Consider the following 23,247-nt stretch of genomic DNA (forward strand, 5'->3'; position numbering starts at 1 on the left):
CGCAGTGTGTTCTCTATAGTTTTAGTGCTGTCTGACAGTTTGTTGGGGGTTTAAAATCCCTCTGTGCCTGTGAGTGCATTGGGCCGTGCTTTTAGCCCTGTGTGAGTGCTGCTGTGTGTGTGTGTGTGTGTGTGTGTGTGTGTGTGAGCGCTGTGTGTGTGTGTGTGTGTGTGTGTGTGTGTGTGTGTGTGTGTGTGTGTGTGTGTGTGTGTGTGTGTGTGTGTGTGTGTGTGTGTGTGTGTGTGTGTGTGTGTGTGTGTGTGTGGGTGTGTGTGAGCGCTGTGTGTGTACGTGTGTGTGATATGTACCTTGTCCTGTCTGTCCAGAGCACACCCTTCCTGGATGAGGGCAGAGATAACATCACTGTTTCCCACCACGGCTGCCCGGTGTAAGGCTGTCTGCTCACCCTGCACACACACACACACGCACACGCACGATGATCAGTTAGGGATTTTCACAACAATGATGAATACAAATACCACATCCACTGGTTAATAACTTTCGATTCCATTGCAGTTGGCAAACTGACTTGAATATGATGGGTGGACTTTTTAGTAGAGTTTCTCAAGTACAATGTTTCAGGTTATTATTAACACAAGAAATGACAATGATGTTACAACAATCATCCAACACCGCAGTGTGACACCAGATAGGCCTCCATACGATCAGTCTACTACAGTGGGCATCCTCCATACAAAGCAGTGAACACAGCAGCAGCAGGCAAAAGCACTCAGTTCAGCCCAGCTCATTTATGCTCTACCATAAATGGAAATCCTACAAACATGGAGAACCCCTCCTACAGCCGCTCAACAGAGTGACGTTTTGCAGACCAGGTTCGACATGTCACGAGAAAGAGTGGAAGAAAGAAGAGCAAGAAGGAGCACTGATTCCTGTGAGTGGAGGAGGTGGGGTTGTGGATTGTTCATTCCAAGCGAGATAACTAAGAGGCGTGCCCAACAACCAGAGGACGTGCAGTAGTAGAGGATTGGGAGAGTGATTATTTTCCACGGGCTCAAAGTAGCTTTTCTCTAACCTCCTTCTTCACTCTCCCTGATCTTCCAGGCTCTCTCCCAGGCCTAGTTCCAGCAGCCTTCCTCCACTGCCGTCTCTCTCTCTCCCCTCCTCCCCCTCCTCCTTGTGACCACTCCCCGCCGTTGGTGGCCGAGGACGTGCTGTGGCCCGTTCGGGATCGGGAGCTCATTGACCAGATGGAGAGAATTTGGGAGCGCCAGAGCTTTGGACCATTATCTGTGGCTGTGGGACTGCAGAGGGGGAGGAGGGTTGACCTGCACCCAGAGGGCGAGACCCGTGGAGGAGTGCTGCATGCCTCAAGCTGGCAATCCAAATAATCCCACTCTAGGCCACTGGAGGTCATTATACTACTAGTGTGACAGTCTTAGAGAAATGGAAAGGTTGTCCGCACGCAGGAGAAACTACACTGCAATCAAAACACACCAGCAGCCAGACTCAGAATCTCCATGCAGATGTCATGTCGTTTGTGTGCTTCAAAAAGTGACCTAGTTCACATTTGAAGGTCTATGTTAAATATTCTGCCGTTTGTTTGTGTGATTGTACAAATATGACATGGTGTTAAATGGGTGTGATGTTCATTTGGGAAGATGGTGAGCGACACTAATGCAACGCCAGCGAAAACCAAGCGATGGTCCACCCACAAGTCCATCATCACAATCATGACCGTGGTGCTAGCTGGAAACATGGAAAGAGGGCAGTGCAAATGGAAGGCAGTATACAAACAGACCGTCTCTGGGTACTTACATCGTCCTGGATGTCCAGATCGCAGTCGGCCTTCAGGAGAATGCGCACAACCTCGGTGTGGCCCTTATAGGAGGCCAGATGCAGGGGACTTCTGCCGTACTGTGGACACAGAACACACACTCTCACACACAGAAGAGAGGGCCACAGCAACTGAAGACAGACACGCCAACTGAAGAGAGAGAAACCAAGTGAAGCCAACCAGACAACCAGACCGTATATCAGTGTCCCCAACTGAAGCCAACCAGACTGTATGTGACAATGTGTCTACAGTTCAGCCATACCCGGTAACACATGGTGCTGTCATCATGGCACAGCATTTAGCCGCATGCAATCTGTCTGTCATGGCCACACAGGCCATTTGAATAACGAGTCGCCAGTAAACAAACAAATATTTAATCCACATACGGTTTAAACGAGCTAGAATGGAAGGGAACCTATATAGCTGCTTATGGATAGGCCGCCCACATCCTCCGGCTCTTAGGCCCAGACTTATGGACCTGCAGCCTGCTATGGAGAAAATGTGTATTTATAGTTTTGGGAGGTTTCTCTTTCTATGGTAATAATGGATTGTTTGCCAGGTTAAATCAGTGATACTACCCGACATTACGATCATATGCTGTATTGGATTAGATAAGGTTAGAAATGTAAAGGCATGCTGGATACTCGTCATGGAATGTTCCTTTTCTTATAACAACTGAAAGGAATCCAAGCTGTTGCTCTTTATGAAAACTAGATTTCAGTCTTGGGAAGTGTGTTTCCTGACTGATTCCGTGTTTGGTTAATTATGTTTGTCCCCCATGAGACACTGTAGACACAGAAGCTTAATTCACTTCCTCAATATCCCCAGAATGAATCTAAGATAACTCAAGAAATCTGTAATGAATTTCGACGTTTTTGCCGAGGATGTTTAAGTTGTGCAATTGTACATCTTAAGGTGATAAGTACCAAGGTTCTCAAGTAAAAAAAATGTGCGACGTGTTATGTAAACAAAGTCGGAGCTGCTTGGCAGGTCTGTCTCACTGTCTATGCTATTGGATAGAGAGCAATCACCGCAGCTGTTCACCCCATGTTAGTGGGCAAATGGACATTGTCAAATCAAAACCCAACTTTCATTTACCCGTTGTGACGCACGGATGTTCCTAACTCCGTTTTAAGACGAGACTGACTTTATATCAATTTTGACACTAGAATAACTGTTTCTGACTCTAATCGATGCCACATAGGCAGTTTTCAAAGGATTTGTTGCTTTTCTGAAGGCAGTCGCTCTTTAAGTAATAGGGGTTAAGCTAATGTAAACAGATGCTCTCAGTAAATCTTAAAGCATTATTTCAAGATACCGAACCCTATCTCTCCACATAGGCTACAGTAAAGGAAGACCCTAAAAATGGTCAAAGACTCCAGCCACCCTAGTTATGGACTGTTCTCTCTGCTACCGCACCGCAAGCGGTACCGGAGCGCCAAGTCTAGGTCCAAAACAGCTTCTACCCCCAAGCCATAAGACTCCTGAACAGCTAATCAAAGGGCTACCCAAACCCCTCTTCTAAGCTGCTGCTACTCTCTGTTTATTATCTCTGTACATATTACCTCAATTACCTCAACTAACCGGTGCCCCGGCACATTGGCTCTGTACCGGTACCCCCTGTATATAGCCTCGCTATTGTTATTTTACTGCTGCTGTTTAATTATTTGTTCTTCTTAAAGCATTGTTGGTTAAGGGCTTGTTAGTAAGCATTCCACTGTAAGGTCTACACATATTCAGCACACGTGACAAATAACATTTGATTTGATTTTGATTTAAAACCCAGTAACAACCTGGGAGTGAGAAAATATAATGCAAACGTACTGTCTGCCTGCTGCAGAATCGGTCTCCTGAAACATGTAACTGGCAGCCATATTTAATCATCCACGTTAATTCAATGTAATTAGAGATCAGGTGTGCAATCACAAAGAACCACATCAACACAACCCCCTTATTAACACCTAATCCTCACAGCCCTCCATTAAATGGGTAGAGACGGGAGAGACCACAATCCCTTTAGCAGGCGAGTGTGGCCTGATATATGGGTGCGGCTCGGCACTGCCTGGTATTCACTACGGCCAGGCAGGGGTTGAGTTTCACTGGGCCAGGCTTGGATGCCTGCCATGGAAGCGTCTCAGGTAAACACAGTCAAGGCCCAGCCAGGGTGAAGTCTATTATCTCAGGAGACTGTGAATGGAAAGGGCCTGCTCTCTGCTCTGTGGCCTGGTATGACCTTAGATAGACTCACGACTGGTTCTATTCTAACTCCTCTCTTTCGCATTCTCAAAAGAGTTTCTCTTCCACAGAACTAAAACCTCCATCCAAAACTTGACACTTTACCTCACACTCCCCAATACAATACCCTCCTCTTCCCCTGAAGTACCGGAATTTCCAACTGAAATATAATCCTCATGTTTCTAGTTTTTTTTGTTACTAGGGAACCCAGCCAAAATGTGAAAATACAGCTGAACGTAACATTATCAAAGAGACAGGTAGGCCTAGCAGATACAACCATGTAAGACTTTCAATCGTCTTTAATTTGTCAAGAATGCTGCATTTGTTATCGTTTCAGGAAGTGAACTGTAATTCTTACACTTACAGCTGAATATGAGTGAAATATGAAAACATGACTGACTGAATATATGAAAGTTGTCAGCTATCTGTCTTCCTTAAGCCGTAACTCTTGTGCTCTCTTAAAGGGGCACACAGCATTTAACATGAACATCACAGAGAGCAGAAAAAAAGCTTCTGCCCAGAGATGTGTTATTGAGGAAGTACATTTATGAGGCTCAGGAAAAAAGGCCTCTGCCTGGCTGTCTTATCGGCCAGTATCAGTCTATCAAGAGAAAGACTGTGGAGATCTGAGACCTGACCTAAATACTATCTCGACACCTCAGGTCTGTCTTAATTATTAGAGCTGCTCTGACAGAGACACAAAGACAGGCTATTCACTTCACAGACAGATAGGATTGCTACTGCCGCACATTACTTCAATCAAGCATGTCTGTCTGTGACTCTCACAGCAAACACCCAAACACACAGGTGTATTTACTGTATTTACTGGGGTGGCAGGTAGCCTTGTGGTTAGAGCATTGGACTTGTAACTGCACTGTTGCAAGTTCGAATCCCCGAGCTGACAAGGTACAAAATCTGCCGTTCTGCCCCTGAACAAGGCAGTTAACCCACTGTTCCTAGGCCGTCATTGAAATAAGAATTTGTTCTTTAACTGACTAGCCTAGTTAAATAAAGGTACAATAAAAAACACTACAGCACACACCTAAATTCACTGTCTTTGGGAGATCCATTACCACATTCTGTAAAGCCATGTCATGCAATGATGACAATACATTATTGTCATATGATAACACTGTTGATTCAAGCTGAACATACCTAGCCTATATTAAATGTGTCAATCTTTGTACTGTATTCCTCCTCTGCTCCTTTCAGTGAAGAGGCTTGGGGCTACATGGCATGTTTAAGAAATCTTCTCTCCCAGCGTTGTGTGGTGTGACCTCAAACAGAGGTTTACACTGTGTCAGCGTGTTTACCCAGATCTGTGCTCCCACAGCTGTGGTCGCGGACAGCCAGATGGAGCGAAGGAAAAGCTCCTTCGCACAAGTGACACACACACACGGGTAAAATCAGCATCAGAGAGAGTCCCTCATGGCCGTGTTCATTTGTAACCAACACATTCCTCTTCCTCTCCAGATACTGCAAATTCAAACCCCTCCTCCTTCCTGTAAAATACAGCTACTGTAACTTACTGTGAGGAAACGGGGTAGTTTTACAGATAGTACTAGTATCCATGAAAGTGAGGATTATAATATATTCATATACTGCTCCAGTCCCATCTAATCTTTTGACAGTGGACTGTAGAGGGGGATCTAATCATAGCATGAATGATGTACCACACTACGCACATACATCTGCCCCATGGTCATTGCCCTGGTGGCCCAATGAGGCTGCAGTTGAGTGAGACACAGTACCCACACAAACCCATATTGGCTACACACAGAAACAGTACACAGCAGTGGAGGCTGCTGAGGGGAGGACGGCTCATAATAATGGCTGGAACGTAGCAAATGGAATGGCATCAAACCATGTGTTTGGTGTATTTGATACCATTCCACCTATTCCGCTCCAGCCATTACCACGAGCCCGTCCTTCCCAATTAAGGTGCCACCAACCTCCTGTGGTACACAGTACACGTTTGTCAGAAAAAAAGCCTGGTGGCCCAGCCTGTGTGACCACTGCTACTTAGTCAAATAAACACATTGAAAAGACAAAAGTCTTATGAACACACAAGAAGACAACCTCCTCTAATCCACTTACCTTGGTGACGGCTACTTTGGCGCCCTTGTTGATGAGCTGGACCACATTGTCGGCCTGGCCCTTGTGCGAGGCTACAAGGAGGCGCTCAGAGAGTGCAAGGACCGCAGCCGCATCCTGCTGGCTCATGTAAGCAGGGCGAGTGAAGCACTGACTCCAAGACGCAGTGCTCCAAGGAAGGGAGGGTGGGCTCACACCAACCCTAATTCATGACCGTCACACACAGAGGTAGTGGGCAGAAAGAGAGGAGGAGAGAAGGAGAGAAGGAGAAGAGAGAGGGCTCGGACCTCCGGACACTCCCAGGTTGGCTCCCTCATGTCATCCTCAGCGCCTGGAAGAGAACAGGAAACACGTGTGTGGTTATAACAGGCTAGCGCGTGTCACATGGTAGAGTAGTAGAATGGCAAACAGGAAGCCAGGAGGGAACGGGGAGAATAGATTGAGATTTTAATGGCGGTCGCATCAGTGCTGCTAGCTATCTAGTTTCAAGTTGTATTAGTCGTATGTACGGGATACACATGGTATACACTGTCCAATGAAATGCTTACTTGCAAGTTCCTTATTGACAATGCAACAACAATAAGAAATAAAAAAAGATAAGTAGTCTGATGGCTTGTAGATCAAAACTGTCTCTGAGCCTGTTGGTATCAGACTTCATGCCCTGATACGTCTACCTGACGGTAAGGGAGTGAACAGCTTATGACTGGGGTGTGTGGTGTCTTTGATGATTCTGCAGGTCTTCCTCAGATACTGTTTTGAGTAGATGTCCTGGATGGGTGGGAACACAGTCCCAGTGATGTACAGGGCCATCTGGAGGGCCCGCTGGGGGGCCTTGCGATCGTGGAAGGACCAATTCCCCTACCAGGCCGTGATGCAACCGGTCAGGACGCTCTCGATGGTGCAGTAGTATTATTTGGAGAAGACCCAGGCTGGCATGTAGAATTTCTTCAGACACCTTAGGAAGTACAGACGCTGTCGTGTCCTCTTGACAAGAGTGGTGGTGTTGTTGGTACATGACAAGTCCTCTGTGATGTGGACGCCGAGGAACTTTAAACTGCTGACTCTCTCTACTGCAGTACTGTGGATGCGGATCAGGGCATGTTCCTTCCTCTGCTTCCTGAAGTTAACAATCGACTCCTTTGTTTTGCTGACGTTGAGGGAGATGTTGTTGTCCTGGCACCACAATGCCAGTTCACTTACCTCCTCCCTATAGGCTGACTCGTCGTTGTTGGTTATCAGGCCTACAACTGTGGTGTCGTCAGCAAACTTGATGATGGAGCTGGTGTCGTGCAAGGCCACGCAGTCATGGGTGAACATTACCAATCCTCACAGCCTGTGGTCTGCCCATCAGGAAGTCCAGGATCCAGTTGCAGAGGGTTGTGTCCAGACCCAGGGCTCTGAGCTTGGTGTCGAACTTGGCGGAAACAATAATGTTGAATGCTGAACTGTAGTCAGTGAACAGAATTGTCACATAGGTGTTCCTCTTGTCCAGATGTTTTACGGCCGTGTGAATAGCGATAGAAATGGGATCTTCCGTGGATCTGTTGGAGCGGTAGACAAATAGGAGTATGTCCAGTATACCTGACATGCTGGCCTTGATGTGGGCCATGACCAGCCTCTCGAAGCATTTCATGATGACCGAGCGCGACGGGGAGATAGTCATTTCGGCATGTCACCCGGTTTTTCTTGGGCACTGGGATGACCCAATATAGTCAGCTGTGGGAGTTGGGAAAACAGGCTAGTTCCTGTTGGGGGAGACAGCAGCTGTACACAGTAGATCTGTCTGTCAAATGAGTTCATACAGGTTGAATAGAGGTTAAGGATTGGCATTTCCAACAACAGGGAGTACTTTCTACACAAACACTGTTTTGTTTTCACTTTTATGCCATATCATCAGGCATAAAGCTATAAAAAAGCTAATAAAATAGCTTTAACCAACCACACACAGGAGTCAGACTTCTGCGGTTAGCTGAGCGAGAGTTGGTGTGACCGCAGGCAGAGTGACTCACAGGAAAAAGGTTGTCTTTCCAGGAGTTCCTACTACCATCATTACAACCCGTCAATGTGTTGAGCTGTCAAATCTGTCAATGTTTCTAACTGGCTCAGAGGAACTAGGTAATTGATTAAACACACCAGCATCTGGTGAAAACCACTATGGTCAATTGAATGTAGCTTATTAGCTCAATTATAAGGCTGATCATCTGCCAGGCTGTATTCAGGCATACTTGTAGAAACTAAATGAACTGCCAAGAACATTCTCCATGGTTATTTAAGATGAAGTATGTGTGAATTAGCTTGTTGAAATTACAGCTTGCATGGCCTGTTTGTGTTCCTTCATTATGAAAGGTGATGAGGTCAAAGGACACAGCCACAGTAAGCGATATGACAAAATAATGATTTCTTCCATTCAGACCCATAGGCATTATATGGGTTTGTAATGGTACACCAGATGAAGCTATACCAAGGCAAAAAGATATATGCATAATGTAGCATATCAATGCATACTTTAAATGCAGACCTATTGCTTGTTTTTCTCTTTCGCCAATCTTTTACTAAGATCAAATACATTTAGAAAATATTTTTTTATGGGGTAAATCAGCTTTAATATTGCACATAGATTGTGGCTTCCATCAATGGAATTGTCTGTATCATTTCCAATCCCCCATAATTATTTTGTAAATATATACAGGGCATTCGGAAAGTATTCAGACCCTTTGACTTCTTGCATATTTTGTTACGTTACAGCCTTATTCTAAAATGTAATAAATATTTTTTCCCTTCATCAATCTACACACAATACTCCCTAGACCCTTTACTCAGTACTTTGTTGAAGCGCCTTTGGCAGCGATTACAGCCTCGAGTCTTCTTGTGTATGATGCTACAAGCTTGGCACAACTGTATTTGGGGGGTTTCTCCCATGCTTCTCTGCAGATCCTCTCAAGCTCTGTCAGGTTGGATGGGGAGCGTTGCTGCACAGCTATTTTCAAGTCTCTCCAGAGATGTTCGATCTGGTTCAAGTCCGGGCTCTGGCTGGGCCACTCAAGGACATTCAGAGACTTGTCCCGAAGCCACTCCTGCGTTGTCGTGGCTGTGTGCTTAAGGTCATTGGTCCTGTTGGAAGGGGAACCTTCGCCCCAGTCTAAGGTCCTGAGCGCTTTGGAGCAGGTTTTCATCGAGGATCTCTCTGTACTTTGCTCCGTTCATCTTTCCCTCAAACCTGACTATTCTCCCAGTCCCTGCCGCTGAAAGATATCCCCACCATTCTTCACAGTAGGGATGGTGCCAGGTTTCCTCCAAACGTGACGCTTGGCATTCAGGCCAAAGAGTTCAATCTTGGTTGCATCAGACCAGAGAATCTTGTTTCTCATGGTCTGAGAGTCTTTAGGTGCCTTTTGCCAAACTCCAAGCGGGCTGTCATGTGCCTTTTACCGAGGAGTGGCTTCCGTCTCGCAACTCTAACATTAAGGCCTGATTGGTGATTTGCTGTAGAGATGATTGTCCTTCTGGAAGGTACTCCCATCTCCACAAAGGAACTCTGGAGCTCTGTCAGAATGATCATCAAGGCCCTTCTCTCCCGATTGCTCAGTTTGGCTGGGCGGCCAGCTCTAGTAAGAGTCTTGGTGGTTCAAAACTTCTTCCATTTAAGAATGATGGAGGCCACTGTGTTCTTGGGGACCTACAATGCTGCAGAAATGTTTTGGTACCCTTCTCCAGATGTGCCTCGACACAATCCTGTCTCGGAGATCTACGAACAATTCCTTTGACCTCATGGCTTGGTTTTTGAGCTGACATGCACTGTCAACTGTGGGACCTTATATAGACAGGTGTGTGCCTTTTCAAATCATGTCCAATCAATTGAATTTACTACAGGTGGACTCAAATCAAGTTGTAAAAACATCTCAAGGATGATCAATGGAAACAGGATGCAAATGAGCTCAATTTTGAGTCTCATAGCAAAGGGTCTGAGTACTTACAGTTGAAGTCGGAAGATTACATACACTCAGGTTGGAGTCATTAAAACTCGTTTTTCAACCACTCCACAAATTTCTTGTTAACAAACTATAGTTTTGGCAAGTCGGTTGGGACATCTACTTTGTGCGTGAAACAAGTAATTTTTCCAACAATTGTTTACAGACAGATTATTTCACTTATTATTCACTGTATCACAATTCCAGTGGGTCAGAAGTTTACGTACACTAAGTTGACTGTGCCTTTAAACAGCTTGGAACATTTCAGAAAATTATGTCATGGCTTTAGAAGCTTCTGATAGGCTAATTGACATAATTTGAGTCCATTGGAGGTGTACCTGTAGATGTATTTCAAGGCCTACTTTCAAACTCAGTGCCTCTTTGCTTGACATTATGGGAAAATCAGAAATCAGCCAAGACCTCAAAATAAAATTTGTAGATCTCCACAAGTCTGGTTCATCATTGGGAGCAATTTCCAAACGCCTGAAGGTACCACATTCATCTGTACAAACAATAGTACGCAACTATAAACACCATGGGACCACGCAGCCGTCATACTGCTCAGGAAGGAGACGTGTTCTGTCTCCTAGAGATTAACGTACTTTGGTGCGAAAACTGCAAATCAATCCCAGAACAACAGCATAGGACCTTGTGAAGATGCTGGAGGAAACAGGTACAAAAGTATCTATATCCACAGTCAAACGAGTCTTATATCGACATAACCTGAAAGGCCGCTCAGCAAGGAAGAAGCCACTGCTCCAAAACCACCATAAAAAAGCCAGACTACGGTTTGCAACTGAACATGGGGACAAAGATCGTACTTTTTGGAGAAATGTCCTATGGTCTGATGAAACAAAAATAGAACTGTTTGGCCATAATGACCATCGTTATGTTTGGAGAAAAAAAGGGGAGGCTTGTAAGCCGAAGAACACCATCCCAACCGTGAAGCACGGGGGTGGCAGCATCATGTTGTGGGGGTGCTTTGCTGCATTAGGGACTGGTGCACTTCACAAAATAGATGGCCTTATGAGAAGGAAAATGATGTGGATATATTGAAGCAACATCTCAAGACATCAGTCAGGAAGTTAAAGCTTGGTCGCAAATGGGTCTTCCAAATGGACAATGACCCCAAGCATACTTCCAAAGTTGTGGCAAAATGGCTTAAAGACAACAAAGTCAAGGTATTGGAGTGGCCATCACAAAGCCCTGACCTCAATCCCATAGAAAATGTGTTGGCAGAACTGAAAAAGCATGTGCGAGCAAGGAGGCCTACAAACCTGACTCAGTTACACCAGCTCTGTCAGGAGGAATGGGCCAAAATTCACCCAACTTATTGTGGGAAGCTTGTGGAAGGCTACCCGAAACGTTTGACCCAAGTTTAACAATTTAAAGGCAATGCTACCAAATACTAATAATAATTGAGTGTATGTAAACTTCTGACCCACTGGGAATGTTATGAAATAAATAAAAGCTGAAATAAATAATTCTCTCTACTATTATTCTGACATTTCACATTCTTAAAATAAAGTGGTGATCCTAACTGACCTAAGACAGGGAATCTTTACTAGAATTTAATGTCAGGAATTGTGAAAACCTACATTTAAATGTATTTGGCTAAGGTGTATGTAAACTTCCGACTTCAACTGTATGTAAATAAGGTATTTCTGTTTAGTTTTTTTTATCAATTAGCAAAAATTTATAAAAACCTGTTAACACTTTGTCATTATGGGGTATTGTGTGTAGATTGATGAGATTTTTTTTAAATCCATTTTAGAATAAGGCTGTAATGTAACAAAATTTGGAAAAATTTGGCCACATTTTGAGTTTAGCTACTGTAACTATAAATGTCTTCTTATGCAATCATAGAAAGCGTGCATGTTCAAGAAAGCATGCAAAGGTCGCAGGTCGGTGGAGAGCTTCACAACTGCTGTAATAACCTGCACAGAATCTTAAACAGCATTGATCACTTGCACTATGTACTTTTAATGTAATCTCAAATACAATCCACGTCATTTGTTTGTGCTGTTAGATGAAGCACAGCGATAACACATTAAAGCTGCAATATGTAACTTTTTGGGTGACCCAACCAAATTGACATGGAAATGTGAGTTATTGATCTGTCATTCTCATTGAAAGCAAGTCTAAGAAGCGATAGTTCTTAAGTTTAGTTTTTAGGGTTATTTAGGGTTATGTAAAATATATTTCATAGCGGTTTAGATTCTGTACACTATACTTGCTTGTTTTGTCACATAAACTGAAATTAGGCAAACGATTAGCTTTTTAGCAACCAGGAAATGAAAGAGCGATTTTTGCACATTGCACCTTTAAAAGTTATTGTATAAATACAAAATATCTGACATTCTATTCCTATTTGAACTTTGTTGTCTTTTGAAATGTTTGAAAGCGCAGTGATAACACATTGAGAATTCAACAAATAAAGGTTGAAATCTCGTTGATCGAAGTCTCAACCAAATATTACCAAAATGTCCATGTTGAAATGATGAGGTGTGCCCAGTGGGTCCTTACATGTCTTAACATTACTCACTATTTGATTACAGAGCTTCCAATTCACGCTATTTGCTATTTGTGCTGTAAGTGGAAGCAATTATTTGAGGATATTATGTTCCCCCTTTTGCCATGCGACATATAGGCTAGGTCTACAGCAGGTGAATGAAATTCAACGATTCGAGAAGTAAGTTAATGGGCTGGTAAGTCTTAAATTACACATTCCAGGGACAGCTGTAAATCTATACCACGAAAGAACATTACGCTTCCATCGAGGCAAAGTAGAGTTACATGAAGAAAAAGCTCACCATGTCTTCGTGTAATCGTGCAAAATACAGGTCCCTGCACTAGTTACCCTGTTTATTTTCCTGATGATGGACCTCCCATTTCTGCATCTGAGACGTATGGCAGATAATCCTAATTATAGAGCCATGAGGAATCTCAGTCTACTGCTTGGTCCATCGCACCTAGTCTAAGGTTTCAGACATTCCTATTTCACAGGCAATACCGAACCAACCAAAAGAACCAAACAAGTTGGCTGTCATGCTATGTCTTAATAATAGTTTGGATAAGCTGGTCTATGTCTCCCTCAGCCCCCCTACCGACTTAAACAGATTGTCTAGATAAAGCTCTTTGAAAAGCTAGATAAATCAAACAAGCAGACTATACTGTAGCCATAGACCATAAGTCTGTTGATAACACTTCAAAACATCTGTTTCATCAGGGACATATGCTACATACCTTCCTAATCTCCATATACTAAGAGTAGTGTTTCTCTGTCAGAACTTCTGTCATGAAGGGACTGGGCATGCTCAGAGCAGGCAGGTCCCTCTGATCATGCCCCGGAGCGGGGCCCACCTGCTCCTCTCACACTGTGGCTTTAATCAAGTTTCTCACAGTCCCTCAAACCTCTAGGCCTGGCCCCAATGAACCAGATGAATGTTGGAGTGTGTATAATACAGCGCTGCGGTTAAAGCAAAGATAACCGCCGGGTGCCTCTAATCCGGAGTCTATTGAATCTATACGCTGTAAAGCCTCAAGGTGGCTGGATCATTACACAGCTAATGGCACCCACCTCGGTGTTATCTGTGGCTTCTGTCAACCATTATAAAAGGAAGGGGCCAGGGCACCTCTTCACCAGTCAGTTCCTCTCTCAGTTCACTTTAAATGGCCTCTGCCATAAAGGACTGTTGTTTGGGGAATTCAATGGTAAAATCGAAGTGAGAAAGATGGTACTAGACAGGAATGTCCCAACTTGTATTATTCTGGGCACCTTACAAGTCCAAGGATACGACTACGAAACATGAGACGAACCTGAGCTATTAGCTCAAACGGCCATCTTTCCAGAGGAAGTGAGAGACACCAAGAAAAATCTGAACTATTTTTCTGCAACATTGTTCAGCTTCAATCTGGAGAGGAAAAGGCATGTCCCATCAGATCCCCTGAGTCTAATCCACTCTGACAACTACTCTAGTGGCTCTGTTGAAATGATTTCTCTGCAAATAGTTGTCACACGCATGTATTGCATGTGTGATGTACACTGTACATCATACTAACAGGGTTCTGCATTACTAGACATTTGAAAATATAGAAATGAAACTCTACTCTTCTTTTAATGACCTGTTGCACAGTGAATGCATTGCAGGCTATTCCTGTTTAATATTTTGCAAACATATTCCAGGATGTATCACAGTTGCCAGGTTAAAATAATAGATTACTGAAGCCATGTCCTTTCTATTGTACACCGGGAGGACCTCATTAAAAAGAGTTAGTTACCATTCCTGTACGGTCATGTGGAACTATGCCATTGTCAGGCCAAGGTGATCACACTAGGATGAGCACTAACACGTCTAACAAACATAGCAGACCCAAAACGTCTGTGGTGTTTAGAAAACACTGTGCCTTTTCTGTAACCCTTCATTACCTACGATACATCATTTTCACATTTACTGTGCCTTCAGAAAGTATTCATACCCCTCGACTTATTCCACATTTTGTTGCGTTACAGCCTGAATTCAAAATGGATCAAATCCATTTTTTTTCTCACCCATCTACACACAATTTTTTTGCAAATGTATTGAACATGAAATACAGAAATGTTTCATTTACATACTGTAAGTATTCACACGCCTTGGTCAAAGCATGTTAGAATCACCTTTGGCAGCTATTACAGATGTGAGTCTTTCTGGGTAAGTCTAAGAGCTTTGCACACCTGGACTGTACAATACTTGCACTTAAAATTCTTCAAGCTCTGTCAAGTTGGTGGTTGATCATTGCTAGACAGCCATTTTCAAGTCTTGCCATAGATTTTCAAGCCGATTAAAGTCAAAACTGTAACTAGGCCACTCAGGAACATTCAATGTGGTATTGGTAAGCCACTCAAGTGTATATTTTGCCTTGTGTTTCAGGTTATTGTCCTGCTCAAAATGTAATTTGTCTCCCAGTGTCTGTTGGAAATAAGAATGAATCAGGTTTTCCTCCAGGATTTTGCCTGTGTTTAGCTCTATTCCATGTATTTCTATCCTAAAAATAACCGAAAGGATGCTTGTTTAAAATAAATTGTCTGTTCTGCCCTTGAGAAAGGCAGTTAACCCCCACAACAATTGCTCCCCGAGTGCCGATGACGTGGACGTCGATTAAGGCAACACCCCGCACCTCTCTGATTCAGGGGTGGGGTTAAATGTGGAAGACTCATTTCGGTTGAATGCATTCAGTTGTGCAACTGACTAGGTATTCCCCTTTCCCCTTTCTTTGCGAGGCATTGGAAAACCTCCCTGGTCTTTGTGGTTGAATCTGTGTTTTAAATTCACTGCTCGACTGAGGGATCTTACAGATAATTGTATGTGGTACAGAGATGAAGTAGTCATTCAAAAACGTTTCAATTTTTATAAAAATCTAAAACCATAATTCCACTTTGACATTATGGGGTATTCTGTGTAGGCCAGTGACACAACATCTCAATGTAATCCATTTTAAATTCAGGCTGTAACACAACAAAATGTGGAAAAAGTCAAGGGGTGTGAATACTTTCTGAAGGCCCTGTAGCTGTGCTGTAATCTTCTGTCACTTTAAAATAGAAGCATAGCAAATATGTTTTGTTCCCTAATATGCTATGACAAAAAGTTTAATCAGACCAGGGGAATATCTTCCATACAAGCATTACATCTTAAATCCATTAGAATCAAATGGAGAACATTACTTTTTATGAAGCCAATATTGAAAACACTTACTGGAGTCCAAGAGCAGATTTTCTTGCAATATCAACCAATATCTCATTCCACAAACATCTATATAACTCTCAATGATGTCATCATACTGAAGCTTCTGAAGGAGGAAGCCATTTCCTCTCTCTGGGTCTTACAGGCAAAGACATTCCGGAGCTTTCTATCTAGAGATGGTGAGTCTCTGAAATGTCCTAAGGGGGGGTTAAGAAAAGCAAGGCAGTGATTATACCCTTACAAATCTGCAGAATGCCATGCGTGGATAATTCACACACAGATGAAAACATGTTGAAATGTTTCTGATTGACAAGGGCTATTTTTTAACATGTCATAAACTTGACAAGGAAAAAAAGTCACCTTTCCGTTGGCTATTTAAAAGAGAATGCCTATGCACAATGCAAAAACGACTATTCTATTCATCAGGAATGCACTATAACTAGTCAAAGAAGAGTTTTTTTCTGAAATACATTTTCTTTGCGTTAAAATGGTTGCTAAATGTACTATGGTAACATTTAAATGACTCCCCCCTGCCAGCTGAGAAATTAATAAGATGAAGTAAGGAGAAAGTCTCTCCCCCTCTGCATTCTTGTGGATCTACATAAGAGGTCTGTTCAGCCATATAGCCACACACAAAGGCTGACAGAACAGGGATCCTCACAGGCAGCTAGGCAACGGGGCTTTTGTGCGAACCTTTCAGGAACTCAGGACTCGGTTCAAAACTACGAAATGCCAAGCTCTCTTTGATTTTCATACCAATTTTGAGAGGAAGGAGGCCTAAAGACACAAAGTATTTTTATACAGGCATGTTTTGAGACTGCTAGATTTAACCTTCTTCTCCCTCAATGTAGTTTGATCTATACCTGGATTGGCATCTAGTGAATCTGAGGGAAAGTCAGGTCTCCAGACGGTTTCCATCCACACCAATGGGAAGATGGGTGGACTTGTCTGGGATAGTCTCTGAGGTGATATACTCAAGCATATTAATAAATCCTTGTCACGTTCCTGACCTTATTTCCTTTATTTTGTCTTTGTTTAGTATGGTCAGGACGTGAGCTGGGTGGGCATTCTATGTTATGTGTTTCTATGTTGGGTTCTTTTCAATTAGCCTGATATGGTTCTCAATCAGGGGCAGGTGTTTTACGTTTCCTCTGATTGAGAACCATATTTAGGTAGGCTGTTCACACTGTTTGTTTGTGGGTGATTGTTCCTGTGTCAGTGTTTGTGCCACACGGGACTGTTTCGTTTGTTAGTTTGTTCCTGTTTGTGCATTCTTCGTTGTCTGTAAGTTCTCATGTTCAGGTCTGTTTACGTCGTTTGTTATTTTGTAATTTATCAAGTGTGCTTCGTGTTCGTCTTTCTTTAAATAAATCATTATGTCTTCAAACTACGCTGCATATTGGTCCGATCCATGCTCCTCCTCAGATGACGAGAACGAACGTTACAATCCTCTTAAATATAAAGTGGTTCTGGTACCTGCTCAGATCAAACATTTTCGCTTATAAATCAATCTGTGGATACCGTAGATCAAAATGGCTAGCATTGAGCAATAGCCCTGGTTCCCACTGACACAGTGGTATAATTGAGCCTGTGTGATGTAGGATGTGAAATCTGAAACCACTTGTAGCTGGGATGTCTCTCCTACCTTTTTATTCACTCTTCTGACTGTCCATCAACTCTTGGCTGAACCCTATGTCACAAACCTACAATCCTTACATTGTAGCGCAGCAGGAGAGAGTGGTTTCATCATGGTAGCACATTCAGAGATCGATTTATAGCCATTAATGTAAAATAGATTTGAAACAAACAAAAAAACTTTTGGTTTGTCATAGACACAGAGTTCAAGAAGTCAAGCTAGAGCTCTGTGAGACGTTCACAGTAATGGGGGCAGACGTTTTGATCAAGATAGACTTTTAGAAAAGATGCACATTTTGTCAAACACTAAACATAGAAATATGTATTTTACAGTTAAGGAAGGTGAAATCTTATAGTTAGTAGTTTCATAATTTCATATATTTGGAAAGCATATGTAATTTTAAGCATTATTCATACAGTTTTGTTGAATAGGAAATACATCAACTATCTTTATCAGAACGGTGAGATTTGAGCCTTTTTTGGAGTATGTAGTATTACTAGTTATTGTTTATGAGCCGATCATCATAAATAATTACTTTTGGGGATTACGTAGATTACATTTTCGATTACATTTAATTACAGTTAAATGGTTATAAAGGAGGCTGCCCGCCTCCAAACTAGCTTGACCACGTTGGAATGTCTTAGGCCGCTGTTTATTCCTTGAGCTGTCAAATAGCAGCGACAAGAGATCAGCCAAAATACTCAAGCATAACTCTTTCAACTCTGGGTCACTGTCATGTATTAGCCTACACTGTAGTTCTGACATCAGACATGCTTCGAGACTGTAGGCTACTTGTTTTAAAAGTTTGAGAAAAACTTTGTGAACGTGAAGGACTACATTCATAGACGCACCAAGAGACATAAGCCGTACTACTGTAGCTGATGATAACTCATTCAGCTAATGCTTGGTCCATCATCATTGTGCCATTTTTATCTTTGGCATAGACAGCTTATTCTCCTGTAAAACAGATGGGTGGCTGAAACTGCCCATACTTTGGGGTTTTCTGATGGTCTGACCCACTGGAATTAACAAATGTCAAATGTGATTAAGGTATTGACCGAGTTCCTGTCTGCACCAAATGTATGCTTCCCAAATGGCACCCTATACTATACTACTATTCTATACTACTATACTATAATATACTACTATACTATAATATACTACTATACTATACTACTATAATATACTATAATACTATACTAATATACTATAATATACTACTATACTATACTACTATAATATACTATAATACTATACTACACTGCTATAGTACTATACTGCTATACTATACTAATATACCACTATACTATGCCACTATACTATAATATACTACTATACTATACTACTATAATATACTATAACACTATACTATACTGCTATACTACTACACTATAGTACTATACTACTATACTACTATACTACTATACTATACTATACGACTATACTACAGGGTGCCATGTGGGACACACACAATGTTATTACATATTGAAGGGAATCCGTATTGAACTGATTTTAATTCTATTCAAGACACTGCAATATGGCATGGTCTAAAGTAGGGCCGGGCAATATGGCCAACATAATATATAATTATATTATTCTCAATTTTGACCGTATTGCGTCATGACCCTAAGATTGCAAGAAATTAATTCTAAGTGGTTTTAATGGGCTTTTTCGGATTATTTTATACTCAACCAAACTAGGACAAAGCTGACAGTAAAGTAGTCCAATTTGTAGAACTTTTCATTTGTTTAGCACTGTATCAAAATATTGTTATAGACGGTATTGTAAAAACCTAAGTACCTTAAAACCAGAGGAAAAATAACTCTAGACCACCTTTACTCCACACACAGAGACGCGTACAAAGCTCTCCCTCGACCTCCATTTGGTAAATCTGACCATAACACTATCCTCCTGATTCTGTCATGTTTTGTCTTTGATCATCATGTCTTGTCCCTGTGCTTCCCTCTGCTGGTCTTATTAGGTTCTTTCCCTCTTTCTATCCCTCTCTCTCCTCCTCCCTCTCTCCCTCTCCCGCTCTCTCTCTCTATCGTTCCGTTCCTGCTCCCAGCTGTTTCTCATTCTCCTAACGACCTCATTTACTCTTTCACACCTGTCCCCTATTTTGCCCTCTGATTAGAGTCCCTATTTCTCCCTCTGTTTTCCGCTTCTGTCCTTGTCGGATTCTTGTTTGATGTTTGCTGTTCTGTGTCCTTGTTCCGCCCTGTCGTGTTTTTGCCTTCTTCAGATGCTGCGTGTGAGCAGGTGTCTATGTCAGCTACGGCCTGTGCCTTCCTGAAGCGACCTGCAGTCTGTGGTCGCGTCTCCAGTCGTTCCTCTCTACTGACGAGAGGATTTCGGTTTCCTGTTTTGGATTTACCTTTGATAATATCCAGGAGAATCATTGTTTGTTTAAGACTGGAATAAAGACTCTGTTTCTATTACGTCGCTTTTGGGTCCTCATTCACCAGCATAACAGATTCCTTCTTACAAGCAAAAACTAAAGCAGGAAGCACCAGTGACTCGGTCAATAAATAAGTGGTCAGATGACGCAGATGCTAAGCTACAGGACTGTTTTGCTAGCACAGACTGGAATATGTTCCGAGATTCTCCCGATGGCATTGAGGAGTACACCACATCATAAATTTAAAAAATAAAGGTAAACATCAGTCACTGGCTTCATCAATAAGTGCATCGATGACGTCATCCCCACAGTACCCCAACCAGAAGTCATGGATCACAGGCAACATCCGCACTAAGCTCAAGGAGCGGGACTCTAACCCGGAAGCTCATAACAAATCACGCTATGCCCTCTGATGAACCATCAAACAGGCAAAGCATCAATACAGGACTAAGATTGAATTTTACTACACTGGCTCCGACGCTTGCAAACTATTTCAGACTACAACAGCCGAGAGCTGCCCAGTGACATGAGCCTACCAGACGAGCTAAATTACCTCTATACTTGCTTCGAGGCAAGCAACACTGAAGCATGCATGAGAGCATCAGCTGTTTCGGACGACTGTGTGATCATGCTCTCCGTACCCAATGTGAGTAAGACCTTTAAACAGGTCAACATAAACACGGCCGCATGGCCAGACGGATTACCAGGACGTGTACTCCGAGCATGTGCTGACCAACTGGCAAGAGTCTTCACTGATATTTTCAACCTGTCCTTGACTGAGTCTGTAATACCAACATGTTTCAAGCAGACCACCATCCCTGTGCCCAAGAACACTAAGTTAACCTGCCTAAATGACTACCAACCAGGAGCACTCACATCTGTAGCCATGAAGTGCTTTGAAAGGCTGGTCATGGATCACATCAACATCATTATCCTAGATACCCTAGACCCACTTCAATTTGCATACCGCCCCAACATATCCACAGATGATGCGATCTCTATTGCACTCCACACTGCCCTTTCCCACCTGGACAAAAGGAACACCTATGTGAGAATGCTATTCATTGACTACAGCTCAGCGTTCAACACCATAGTTCCCTCTAAGCTCATCACTAAGCTAAGGACACTGGGACTAAGCACCTCCCTCTGCAACTGGATCCTGGACTTCCTGACGGGGTGCCCCCAGGTGGTAAGGGTAGGTAACAACACATCTGCCACGCTGATCCTCAACACGGGGGCCCCTCAGGGGTGAGTGCTCAGTCCCCTCCTGTACTCCCTGTTCACTCATGACTGCAAGGCCAGGCACGACTCCAACACCATCATTAAGTTCCTCCGACAACAAGGCACTACAGAGGGTAGTGCGTACGTCCCAGTACATCACTGGGGCCAAGCTTACTGCCATCCACGACCTCTATACCAGGTGGTGTCAGAGGAAGGCCTTAAAAATGGCCAAAGACTCCAGCCACCCTAGTCATAGACTGTTCTCCCTACTACTGCACGGCAAGCTGTACCGGAGCACCAAGTCTAGGTCCAAAAGGCTTCTTAACAGCTCCTAACCCCAACCCCCAAGCCATAAGACTCCTGAACAGCTAATCAAATGGCAACCCAGACTATTTGCATTGACCCCCCCCCCCCCCCCCCCCCTCTTTTACACTGCTGCTACTCTCGGTTTATTATCTATGCATAGTCACTTTAACTCTACCTACATGTACATATTACCTCAATTACCTAACCTGTGCCCACGCACATTGACTCTGTACCGGTTCCCCCTGTATATAGCCTCACTATTGTTATTTTACTGCTTCTCTTTGATTATTTTTTATTTAAATTTAAATGTTTTACTTACCTATTTTTTACTTAACACTTATTTTTCTTAAAACTGCATTGTTGGTTAAGGGCTTGTAAGTAAGCATTTCACTGTAAGGTCTACAACTGTTGTATTTGGCGCATGTGACAAATAACATTTGATGTGATTTGAACACGATACATCGCCCAGTCCTAGTCCAAAGTCAAAAAGTCTAAAGTGTTTTAACAACTCTAGATCGGCTTTATTTTCCAGCACTTAATCTTCAACGGAACTTAAGCAGTCAGTTGTCAGTTGGTAGGTGCCAAGAACGATAAGTGAGGAGAAAACTGCACACCTCCTGAGTAACTGCACAGCACTTGATATCCATGAAGCACGTCAGGAAAACCCACAACCGCTATTCTGGTTGACAGAAACAAACGATTCCCCAGGGAGTCCAGCGTAATGTTTTCAGACAGCTGGCAACAGAAACAGTACGGGGAGCCAGCCAACACTGCCGGGCCTTCGTGTACTGTAGAGTGAGTCAGAGCAATGCTCACCTCCACCTGAGACATTAACACAGCACAGCACGGAGCCGGTCCAAACAACATTACATCCACACAATGAGACATATAACAAACGCGCTAGAATGAACGTGTTTGTGCTCTTGTCATTCTAAGTCGCTGCCCGCTGTCTCTTAACATTCCCATCAGTGAGGGCACTTTCTCCCTCCATTTGTTTAAGGTCACATCCATCGTCTTTCATGCTCTGGGGCATAGACTAGCCTAACACACAGGGATTTAACCTCTTGTGTTCTGGACCAGCTGTCGCTCTACTCTAGAGATCTCCCTCTACTCTTACATAGACCTTCCAGAGCTAGCGCCGATGGGGACAGAAGGGGTTACATAAGAAGACATGAAGCCACAGCAAGATGAGAGGAGCCTCTGGATTGAAAAAGAAGGCCTTGCTTGTGTTGTTTTTTTGGTCTCAGGGCATCTGCTGGACCAGTTTCACTAACTCAGTGAGCCGCCAGCCTGGCTGGGACCCTTATTGCTTGGGTCAAGCATCTTTGTTGTTTGTAATGAAGTAAGCAGAGACAAGATTCCTGAGTCTGACCCCAAAGGATTGTGATCTATTTGATTTTCTGGCAGCACATTAAAAAAATAAACATTTGACTGAAATACAACTTGTAGCTGTGGATGTGTTCCATGTTGGAGGGGTGTTCCCCAGCGGAGTATGGAACAGGGATCAGCGACGTGATTGGACAATGACTGAGACGAGCACTCAGTCCAGAGCAGGATTGGCTCCCCAGTCCCCAGTATTTAATCAAACTCAGCCATCTGTCTTTCCCCACCCCCACTTCCAGCAAACAGAGGCAGAAACAGAGAGAGAGACAAAGACAGAAAGAGAGAGAGAGAGATGGCGGAGAGAGGAGAGGGCAGAGAGAAGAGAGAGCAGAGAAAGAAAGGGCCGAGAGAAAGAGTGGGCAGAGAGAGAGATAAGGAGAAAGAGAGAGATTAAATCAAAACTTTGACCCTTTCGCTAATCCCAAGATCTATTTCAGAGCTCATAGCCCCGGTTCCTCCAGGGGTGGCGCCTTGGAAACCTCTGA

The 23,247-nt window shown here is 43.3% G+C and overlaps 1 protein-coding gene across 5 annotated transcripts in view; it reads right to left on the reverse strand.

The window, feature by feature from the left end:
* The window catches only part of LOC139582242 (ankyrin repeat domain-containing protein 6-like), a 60,893-nt gene that overhangs the window by 9,155 nt on the left and 28,491 nt on the right, over positions 1-23,247 (reverse strand). For 3 of the 5 annotated variants that reach the window (XM_071412226.1, XM_071412227.1, XM_071412225.1), the window contains exons 2-4: positions 6,128-6,455; positions 1,777-1,875; positions 309-407 (exon numbers count right to left, since the gene is read on the reverse strand). In XM_071412226.1, coding sequence (XP_071268327.1) covers positions 309-407; positions 1,777-1,875; positions 6,128-6,253 — 324 coding nt within the window. In that variant the 5' untranslated portion in view covers positions 6,254-6,455. Of the gene's footprint in view, positions 1-308; positions 408-1,033; positions 1,439-1,776; positions 1,876-6,127; positions 6,456-23,247 lie in introns of those variants that run through there. The other 2 variants (XM_071412223.1, XM_071412222.1) reach the window with 1 other exon arrangement.

This window comes from Salvelinus alpinus, chromosome 8, assembly GCF_045679555.1.
Source record: "Salvelinus alpinus chromosome 8, SLU_Salpinus.1, whole genome shotgun sequence".
In the NCBI taxonomy this organism is placed as follows: Eukaryota; Metazoa; Chordata; class Actinopteri; order Salmoniformes; family Salmonidae; genus Salvelinus; species Salvelinus alpinus.